The sequence below is a fragment of the Triticum aestivum genome, chromosome 1B (genome assembly GCF_018294505.1).
Source record: "Triticum aestivum cultivar Chinese Spring chromosome 1B, IWGSC CS RefSeq v2.1, whole genome shotgun sequence".
Lineage (NCBI taxonomy): Eukaryota > Viridiplantae > Streptophyta > Magnoliopsida > Poales > Poaceae > Triticum > Triticum aestivum.
The window spans coordinates 692,450,210-692,461,325 of NC_057795.1; the positions used below are offsets into that span (position 1 = coordinate 692,450,210).

At 43.9% G+C, this 11,116-nt stretch overlaps 1 protein-coding gene across 1 annotated transcript; it reads left to right on the forward strand.

Moving 5' to 3' along the window:
- Positions 1-8,402: 8,402 nt before the first annotated feature.
- LOC123149756 (uncharacterized) lies at positions 8,403-10,817 on the forward strand. Its single transcript, XM_044569486.1, has 4 exons — positions 8,403-8,554; positions 8,647-8,743; positions 10,088-10,272; positions 10,377-10,817. Exons 2-4 carry the CDS (start codon positions 8,657-8,659, stop codon positions 10,579-10,581), a joined length of 477 nt encoding a protein of 158 aa, XP_044425421.1. The 5' UTR covers positions 8,403-8,554; positions 8,647-8,656; the 3' UTR covers positions 10,582-10,817.
- Positions 10,818-11,116: the final 299 nt, after the last annotated feature.

The window sequence follows — 11,116 nt, forward strand, 5'->3', positions numbered from 1 at the left end:
AAGTCCCGGTTCTAAGCCATAAAGCATGGCACACTGAACTATCGAGTAGTCATCAGCTTTGTTCTGCCAAACGTTCACAACGTCTGCAGTTGCATCTGCAGCAGGCCTGGCACCCAACGGTGCTTCCAGGACGTAATTCTTCTATGCAGCAATAAGGGTAATCCTCAAGTTACGGACCCAGTCCGTGTAATTGCTACCATCATCTTTCAACTTTGCTTTCTCAAGGAACGCATTAAAAATCAACGGAACAACAGCACGAGCCATCTATCTACAATCAACATAGACATGCAAAATACTATCAGGTAGTAAGTTCATGATAAATTTAAGTTCAGTTAATCATATTACTTAAGAACTCCCACTTAGATAGACATCCCTCTAATCATCTAAATGATCATGTGATCCAAATCAACTAAACCATAACCGATCATCACGTGAAATGGAGTAGTTTTCAATGGTGAACATCATTATGTTGATCATATCTACTATATGATTCAAGCTCGACCTTTCGGTCTCAGTGTTCCGAGGCCATATCTGCATATGCTAGGCTCGTCAAGTTTAACCTGAGTATTCTGCATGTGCAAAACTGGCTTGCATCCGTTGTAGATGGACGTAGAGCTTATCACACCCGATCATCATGTGGTGTCTGGGCACGACGAACTTTGGCAACGGTGCATACTCAGGGAGAACACTTGTATCTTGAAATTTAGTGAGAGATCATCTTATAATGCTACCGTCAATCAAAGCAAGATAAGATGCATAAAGGATAAACATCACATGCAATCAATATAAGTGATATGATATGGCCATCATCATCTTGTGCTTTGTGATCTCCATCTCCGAAGCACCGTCATGATCACCATCGTCACCGGCGCGACACCTTGATCTCCATCGTAGCATCATTGTCGTTTCGCCAACTATTGCTTCTATGACTATCGCTACCGCTTAGTGATAAAGTAAAGCAATTACAGGGTGATTGCATCGCATATAATAAAGCGACAACCATATGGCTCCTGCCAGTTGTCGATAACTCGGTTACAAAACATGATCATCTCATACAATAAAATATAGCATCACGTCTTGACCATATCACATCACAACATGCCCTGCAAAAACAAGTTAGACGTCCTCTACTTTGTTGTTGCAAGTTTTACGTGGCTGCTACGGGCTGAGCAAGAACCGTTCTTACCTACGCATCAAAACCACAACGATAGTTCGTCAAGTTAGTGTTGTTTTAACCTTCTTAAGGACCGGGCGTAGCCACACTCGGTTCAACTAAAGTTGGAGAAACTGACACCCGCTAGCCACATGTGTGCAAAGCACGTCGGTAGAACCAGTCTTGTGTAAGCGTGCACGTAATGTCGGTCCGGGCCGCTTCATCCAACAATACCGCCGAAACAAAGTATGACATGTTGGTAAGCAGTATGACTTGTATCGTCCACAACTCACTTGTGTTCTACTCGTGCATATAATATCAACGCATAAAACGTAAGCTCGGATGCCACTGTTGGGGAACGTAGTAATTTCAAAAAAATTCCTACGCACACGCAAGATCATGGTGATGCATAGCAACGAGAGGGGAGAGTGTTCTCTACGTACCCTCATAGACCGAAAGTGGAAGCGTTAGAACAACGCGGTTGATGTAGTCGTACGTCTTCACGGCCCGACCGATCAAGCACCGAAACTACGGCACCTCCGAGTTCTAGCACACGTTCAGCTCGATGACGTCCCTCAAACTCCGATCCAGCCGAGTGTCGAGGGAGAGTTCCGTCAGCACGACGGTGTGATGATGATCTTGATGTTCTACCGTCGCAGGACTTCGCCTAAGCACTGCTACAATATTATCGAGGACTATGGTGGAGGGGGGCACCGCATACGGCTAAGAGATCCAAGGATCAATTGTTGTGTCTAGAGGTGCCCCCCTGCCCCCGTATATAAAGGAGCCAGGGGAGGGGGTCGACCGGCCAGGAGAGGCGCGCCAGAAGGAGTCCTCCTCCCACCGGCAGTAGGACTCCCCCCCTTCCTTGTTGGAGTAGGAGAGGAGAGTGAAGGAGAGAGAGGGGAAAAGGAAAGGGGGGGCGCCGCCCCCCTCCTTGTCCAATTCGGACTTGGGGGGAGGGGCGCGCGGCTGCCCCTTGGCCGCCTCTCCTCTTCCACCACTTGGGCCCATGAGGCCCATTAACCTCCGGGGGGGTTCCAATAACCCCCCGGTACTCCGGTATATATCCGATAACACCCGAAACCATTCCGGTGTCCGAATATAGTCGTCCAATATGTCAATCTTCATGTCTCGACCATTTCGAGACTCCACGTCATGTACATGGTCACATCTGGGACTCCGAACTACCTTCGGTACATCAAAACATATAAACTCATAATATAACTATCATCTAACTTTAAGCGTGCGGACCCTACGGGTTCGAGAACAATGTAGACATGACCGAAACACGTTTCTGGTCAATAACCAATAGCGGAACCTGGATGCTCATATTGGCTCCCACATATTCTACGAAGATCTTTATCGGTCAAACCGCATAACAACATACGTTGTTCCCTTTGTCATCGGTATGTTACTTGCCCGAGATTCAATCGTCGGTATCTCAATACCTAGTTCAATCTCGTTACCGGCAAGTCTCTTTACTCGTTATGTAATACATCATCTCGCAACTAACTCATTAGTCATATTGCTTGCAAGGCTTATAGTGATGTGTATTACAGAGAGGGCCCAGAGATACCTCTCCGACAATCGGAGTGACAAATCCTAATCTCGAAATACGCCAACCCAACAAGTACCTTCGGAGACACCTGTAGAGCACCTTTATAATCACCCAGCTACGTTGTGACGTTTGGTTCCTCCGGTAAACGGGAGTTGCATAATCTCATAGTCACAGGAACATGTATAAGTCATAAAGAAAGCAGTAGCAACATACTAAACGATCAAGTGCTAAGCTAACGGAATGGGTCAAGTCAATCACATCATTCTCTCAATGATGTGATCCCATTAATCAAATGACAACTCTTTTGTCCATGGCTAGGAAACATAACCATCTTTGATAAATGAGCTAGTCAAGTAGAGGCATACTAGTGACACTCAGTTTGTCTATGTATTCACACATGTATCATGTTTCCGGTTAATACAATTCTAGCATGAATAATAAACATTTATCATGATGTAAGGAAATAAATAATAACTTTATTATTGCCTCTAGGGCATATTTCTTTCAACTCCTTCTCATATCCGGCTAGAGGTGGCCAGATCTGGCCCTCCCGTGCGGCATCCTCGATGGGTCATATGTCATCCCTGACCAGGGCCTGGTGGCCTTGTCGGGGTTGGCTCGAACTCGGATCTAGATCCAGCCAGGGTCTGGGAGTTTTGGTAGGGTTTGGCTGCTGGCCGAACCTACCCATGGCTGAATGCCTGCCAGTCGTGCCCTGCATGTGGTGTGTACGAGGGCCTGGCCGTGCCCCTCACCATGTGGTTGTTCACCGCTATGGTGTCCGCCCTTGCACGCGGTGCATGATGGGGTCGGTCGGGTCTCGGGTTCACCGCGGGAAAGGAGGGGTCTTTCCTCCCTGTTGCTGGTGGGTGGTGTGAGTGGTCAGGTTGTTGGTGTCAGTGTGAGGCGATGAGGTTGGGGTCTTGGATGGCGGAGCGGCGGTCCCAAGTGGAGGTCCGCCTGTTGGGCTCTTCGGCAAGCATCATGGTGGTGATGGTGGTTGCATCCTCTGGTCGTGTGGGCGGCGAGGGAGTTGTGTGTGATAGTTGGATTAAATCCCGCAAGCAATCTGCCATAGTAACAAAAAGTGAAAAAAAAGGCTTGTATTATGTTGTTGCCACTAGGTATAAAAAGATGAGTGCGTAGTTTTTCTTTGAACGCAGAGTGAAGACAGTATATCATTTATGTCATCATACTTAATATGATACTCTGTTTTATTACTTAATACCTTAAGATGCATGCTAGATAGCAGTCCTGGATGAAATACTAGCTATAGATGAAATTGGATAACGGTCTATAGATGTATGGACGTGATGCTTATATGTAGGTAAAATATAACCGACCATACTCATAATAAAAAAACTGTAATTCAATTGATACACAACTGCTTGTTTACCACACCATGCTATCTTTTGTAGAGAAACCACTAGAAAATCAAAACAAGCTTTGTTTAATTTGTTTAAGCACTCTGTTTCTTCCAGTTAATAAGTTCAATTGATTTTATCTCCCGCCTTTTGTCCATATATACTACATGATGGTCGGTTATATTTTACCTTTGTATGGTTAATCCACACAATGAGTGCAAAGTAGGAACAACAAGCAGCAGCAGTGAGGTTACATTTCGGCCAAAATATTTCAGCAATTTTAGTAGTGCACACGAATTCAAATATTTTTTAAAATTTCAAATGTCCAATTGAATTCAAGTGAATATTTTGGTCATTTGGGCGAAATGCAAACCGAAATCACTGAAAAATTCACTGAACTTCGATGATTTCGGTTGTGCTGAAATATTTTCAAAACTGAAATTGAAACCAGCAGTTGCATCTTGTCTACAGATGGAAACATGGAACAAGCACGCCGACCACAAACAGCAGATCGAGGAAAGGAGAAAGTGCATGATATATCTAGCTAAGGCCTAAGGAGATCAGACCAGACCACCCTCTCCAGTGAATTAATCTGGTAATCTTTTTTGTTCGCTATTATACCTGTGCCTTAAGTCGCAGTTCCTTTCCTTGTTGCTATATAATTAGTGTCAGTTGAAATCCCTTCGGTGTGTGTTAAAACTACTTAGAAAAAAGCTAAGCTGGTCGAATTTTTCTTTTTAGAAAAAAAGGAAGACCCCCGGCCTCTGTATCTGGACGATGCATTCAGCCATTTTATTAATTATTCACACAAGACCTTATAAAGTCATACGACAGTAAGACTAAAGCCACCGTTTAGGCAACATCAGTCGCTACTCTTATCCAGTTGATTTAGGGATGTTGATAGTCTGGGCCTAATACCAAACAGACCTCGCAGTCAAACCTAAACATGTAAGACCTAAGGTCCCAACCAGGACGCCTGCCAGGTATGGGTCACCCACTAGTCCGGCGCACTCCTCAACCAGGACGCCTGCCGGGTATGAGGCCGCTGCAGCCACCTACCACCAATCTACCTTTCAGAGTTGTACTGTTGCATCTACCTTGCCCGGTCTAGCTGCCGTCGACGCCACCACGACGCCAGACAGCATCACCCTCCTGCGCGAGTCCATCATCCCACATCAGATGCCCAATCTCCAGAGCGTCATGCCATCGAGATCTATCACCATCAATGTGCATGATAAAGCACCGCTCCACCAAAGACGTCGTCCACTGGTCCCTCGAGCCTGTGTACACCTCCAAGAAAGACGCCCCCAAGGAGGAAACGACACAAATGCGCCGCCGTCTTTGATCTATCGATCTAGGGTTTCCCTCGGAGGTAGCAGATCGTAGTCTAGAACTTCTCCACGGCGATGCCTTCAAGAAGGGAACAACAACGTAGAGCGCCGCCATCACCGGCTTTGGCATCTAGCCAAGAGCAGGTTTTCACCTAGATCTGTTCGAAGACCTCCATCCGCTTCTTGTGTACGGACCGCCGCCTTCTCTGTCGAAGACTAGACCAAGGGTCCAGCCGTCGCCGTCAGATCCATGTAGCCAGCACCGGGAGATGACGACATTCTCCCTGTATCAGAGTAGATCGAGACGGAGATGATGATGCCCCTGGATCTCCGGCAGACCAGCGAGCCGCCGGCCCCACCGCGTCCAGATCACCGGCCACGCCGGGCCGCCACCACCCCGCGCGACGTCCGGGTCGGAGAGGGAGCCGTTGACCATGCACAGGGGCCACCGCCTCCTGCACATGTCGGAGCGCCGCCGCTCGCCCAGCGCCCGCCACCGCCTGCCGAGGCCCGCCGCCGCGCGCCCCACGCCCCGCCACCGCTCGCCGAGTGCCACCTCGCGCCCGACCGTGAGCGCCGCAGGACACCGCCGCCTGCCGCCTAGATCCATCGCCCGCGAAGGAAGGGGAGTCGGGAGAGGAAGCCCCCCCCCTCCCGCCCGGCCGCCGCCGCCGTCTGCCACGCGGGTTTCATCCGGCGGCGGCGCGAGGAGGGGAGGAGGAGAGGGCGGTGGGGCGGCTCCTAGGTTTGGGTCGCCCCCGAGTCGCCCAGGGCTAAGCTGGTCGATACTTGCACCTATTTATGTTATCAGTGTGCTAAGCAGAACATTGCCTATTAAAGGTAAAGCTGGCTCTTACTAGCTCCCTTTCTATGCAGGCAGGCCGACAAGCCCTGGCTGGCAATGGATCCACAGTGATGCTGCAGCATGAACGAAGAATTGCATCCGAGAAGGAGTGTCTTGCATTGTGAATTATTATGAGCATACTATTTTTGTGATCTATACATGTGCTCTCATGGGTGCGTTGAGAGAACACTGAATATTGTAGCTGCATGGAGGCTAAGACCATTTGTGATTCAAATTATATCCTTTCAGTTGCTTGCTTGCTGCAATCTCAAGGTAGAATCGGCAGACACGCATGATGGCAGTGAGTATGTCTCTTTTGTTCATACGTGACATGCGTGGGCATGACTCATTCATTGGTTGTAGCCTGTAGGAGCTGTCAGCACTAGGCGTGTTCTGGGTATGTCATTGTAATTTGTGTGTTTGCCCTATCGTGAAGTGTATAGGTTTGTTGCAGCAGTTTTCTGTACCTTGCCAATCGGATGTAGATGAGGACGGACATGGCAGTTTAGTTCAGTTTAGTGAAGAGAATTATTTGTGTATCATATATTGAGAAAACAATTAATTACAGTTGCATGAAGGCAGAGTATTTGTGATTTGTATTTTTTTTCAGTTGGTTTGCTGTAACCTGAAGCTTTTATGGGTTGAGTGAACAATACTGTAGCTACATGAAGACCATTTGTGATCTCGTTCGGGACAGGAGGAGTGGCAAATTGGTTTTTTTTCTTGTGTAATTTCCTTGTAGATAGATAAAAACCAATGGTACAAAGGGTGGTGGTACAGAGAGATTAAGTAGGTACATAATATGCTTTAGTAAAGATTTATTTGTTATGATTTACACCTTAATTTTCTTCAAATTGATTATTTGTTTCCTAATCAATATGATTGAGTGATTTTTTTCTTAAAATCGATTGTTTGTTTTCTAATTAACGTGATTGAGCGATTTAAGGTAAGGTTAATTAATTTAGATTTGATCTTTAGATATTGATCATGATCAATTTGATTTGACCTTTAGATATTAATCATCATTGATTCTTTTACATAAAGACATTACTAAATAACTTACGCAAGCATGAAAAAGTTCTGATCTATTTAGATTTTTTTTCATTGTGTGAGATGGGTGACACGAAAATAAACCGGTGAAGTGGGGGGAGGGGACAAAAAAAAGTCAAGTCGAAAAAACCGGACGAAAGTGAGGGATGCAATCCTACCAACTGCTCCGTTAGGAGTAGAGATGGTATATATCAAAACCATACCATAATAATTTGGTATATATAGAAACCGAATCATATTTAATTTCATACCGTATTTACCAAAGTATTAATACTGTACAAACCAAAAAAACATATAAACGAACCATGTAAAACGAATAAACCGAATGCACAGGGTGAGTTTTCATAGTTTTAAATTGTTTTTGCATTTTTTCGGTTTTATTTTTCATTCTTTTTTCCTTTGGTTTACTTGTTCAATTTTCATTGTTTTTTCATTTTTCTTTCTTTCTATTAGTTTTCATTCTAAAATTTTCATATATGTGAAGAACATTTTCCCAATACACGTTTAATATTTTTTAAATGCTTGATTAACATTTTTCCAATGTAATATTAACATTTTCAATACATGGTCAATATTCTTTCTATATAGATTTTACATTTAGTAAATGAATGATTGATCAAAATTTCACAAATATAAATTTAACAATTTTAATACATTACCAGATTAAAAAAATATAAATATATGGTCAACATGTTTTAACTGCTTGTTTATCATTTTTAAAATATTTTTTTAGTCATATGCTTAATTAACATTTTTTAGATGCACAATCAACATTTTTCACACACATTGTATACATTTTTGTATGCATGTGAAACATTTTCTCTATGCGCATTCAACATTTTTTAAATGCTCAGTTAGCATTTTTCCAATTTTTTATGTAAAAATGTTGTGTGATATATACTTATTTAGAATATTATTAGGAATATTTAAAAGTATAAACGTAAATGTTGTTTTTAGAAACAACGGATATATATGAAATAAAGAACGAAATGAAAAACAAACAAGGAAACGATGCCGTAGCCTGCCGAGCGGCTAGGCAGACGCGAGACATAGGGCCGACGATGGTTGGTAAGTGGATCGCATTCTCATAGATGGCTGGGCCTGCTGGCCCAGCAAGTATTTATTACTTGCGCGGCCCCCTTCCCCTGGTATGGTGGGTAGGATCGATTCTCCTCCTCGGCGGCGGAAGGCGAACAGCGAGGAACCCTAACCCTAACCCTAACCGCGCTCCGATCCGATCCGATCCGCAAGGTAGGCTTGATTCCTCGAACCCTAACCAGCAGTTCCGATCCGCACCCGGCTTGATTTCGGTTCTTCGGTGATTGACTCGTGCTTGTCTGCAGGCCTGCGACGATGGCGGCTTCCCTCCGCGCGGCGGCCAAGAGGATGCTGCGCCCGGCGGTGCATCCAGGGGAGGGGCTTCGCACCCAGCACCAGCAGGTATATATCTTCTCCGTCCTTGTTGCTCTGATTCGTGGAGCCTTCTTCTTTCCATACTACAGTAGTATTTTCTATTACATCACAGGGATGCGCGCGTGTCCTTGAAACAGGCACCTTATTAATTGATTTCCTGTTGGTAGATGATTAACTTCCCAGCACGAAAGCCTTTGATATTTTGGTAAAAAAATTGACATCGTTTGGTCAACAATTTTTACATTTTGCTGTGCCATTGGTTGGTAGATGATCAACTGCCTAGCATGAATGCTTTGATATTTTGGTTAAACCGGCATCTTTTGCTCTCCAACTAGTTTTATAATAATTTGCTGTGCCATTGGTTGGTAGATGATCAACTGCCTAGCTTGAATGTGGTGGTGATATTTTGGTACAAAATCGACACTATTTAGTCTCTAGTTTGTTTTATAATTTGCCGTGCCATTGGTAGACGATCAACTGCCTAGAATGGATGTGGTGATATGTTGGTAAAAATTGACATCGTTTGGTCTCTAATTAGTTTTATAATTTGCTGTGCCGTTGGTAGATTATCAACTGCCTAGCATTAATGTGGTGATATTTTGGTAAAAATTGACATCGTTTTGTCTCCAACTAGGTTTATATTTTGCTGCACCAATGGTACATGATCAACTGCCTAGCATTAATGTCGTGATATTTTGGTAAAAATTGACATCGTTTTGTCTCCAACTAGGTTTATATTTTGCTGCACCAATGGTACATGATCAACTGCCTAGCATTAATGTGGTGATATTTTGGTAAAAATTGACATCGTTTTGTCTCCAACTAGGTTTATATTTTGCTGCACCAATGGTACATGATCAACTGCCTAGCATTAATGTCGTGATATTTTGGTAAAAATTGACATCGTTTTGTCTCCAACTAGGTTTATATTTTGCTGCACCAATGGTACATGAGCAACTGCCTAGCATTAATGTGGTGATATTTTGGTAAAAATTGGCATCGTTTTGTCTGCAACTAGGTTTATATTTTGCTGCACCAATGGTACATGATCAACTGCCTAGCATTAATGTGGTGATATTTTGATAAAAATTGGCATCGTTTTGTCTGCAACTAGGTTTATATTTTGCTGCACCAATGGTACATGATCAACTGCCTAGCATTAATGTGGTGATATTTTGGTAAAAATTGACATCGTTTTGTCTCCAACTAGGTTTATATTTTGCTGCACCAATGGTACATGAGCAACTGCCTAGCATTAATGTGGTGATATTTTGGTAAAAATTGGCATCGTTTTGTCTGCAACTAGGTTTATATTTTGCTGCACCAATGGTACATGATCAACTGCCTAGCATGAATGCTTTGATATTCCAGCATTCCGGAACCCCCCGTGCCTTGGATGAAGGATACAACCATGCATCGCAAATCCAGCAGAAGAAGGAGGAGTTGTACAATCTCATCGCCAAGGCTGTGGCGGAGCCCACTACCACCTGGCTGGACAGGCGACTGCTCAAGGCTCTCTCCTTGCAAATCAAGCCTAGACCAAAGGACCCTCAGTGGTACAATATCAACCATATATACTCAGACATAGATATTTGTTATGTTTCTCTACCCTACCAGAATTCATATGTAATTCTTACCATCTCATCCAACCTACCTGTAGGCGCAAGATAATTTTGACCAAGGTGGCCACCCATTGTACATATGCTGTGGGTATTCTTGTTGCTTATGTCAGATGTCCTCGCACTGAAGACGGTGCTAAAATAGTAAGGTACGATGGACATCTTGTTACTGTTGAGAGTCTGCCCATGCTACAAGGATATCAGCCTGCTACTCCTGCTGAGGGAGTGCCCAAGCAAATGAGTTGAAGAAGAAATGCAGCTTGTTTTTGATGGAGAAGCAAGACGGATATCAGTTCTATATATTCCAGCACTATATTATTATGTATGTCTATGTCATGTACTACTGGATGATCTCTGGTATTTATGATGTTGCTGGCATGGTATGAAGATGAGTCTAGTAGTATTTCTGTTTGAGCAAATTTCTGCTTTAGCAACTGGATGATCTGTGTGATCGCTTTCTAAGAAAAGATATTTGTGATGTAGCTGGCTTGGTACTGGTCGTACAGATGAACCTTATGCATTGTTGGATGAACCCATTGTTGGTTTGAATCCTGCCATGAGAGATGATTGGCCATGTATCGCATTTCGAATGATACAATGTCTGGTCGTACAGGTGTTTGGACAAAAGAGCGTCGTACGCAGGTCAGTTTGCTTGTTGGATGATGCTTGATATCAGCAGTTATGACTGGCTCTGGTTGACTCATTTTTCGATCCGGAATATTCTTCAAATACATGAATATTATTTTGAATTCATGAACATTTTTTTAATTTTTAAAAAAAT

What these genes read in the sequence shown, in the direction of transcription:
- LOC123149756 (XM_044569486.1), top strand. Translation starts at nt 8,657, where the DNA reads ATGGCGGCTTCCCTCCGCGCGGCGGCCAAGAGGATGCTGCGCCCGGCG. An exon ending in TTCGCACCCAGCACCAGCAG is followed by an intron (nt 8,744 to 10,087) that starts GTATATATCTTC and finishes TTGATATTCCAG; the next exon opens with CATTCCGGAACCCCCCGTGC. An exon ending in AGACCAAAGGACCCTCAGTG is followed by an intron (nt 10,273 to 10,376) that starts GTACAATATCAA and finishes ACCTACCTGTAG; the next exon opens with GCGCAAGATAATTTTGACCA.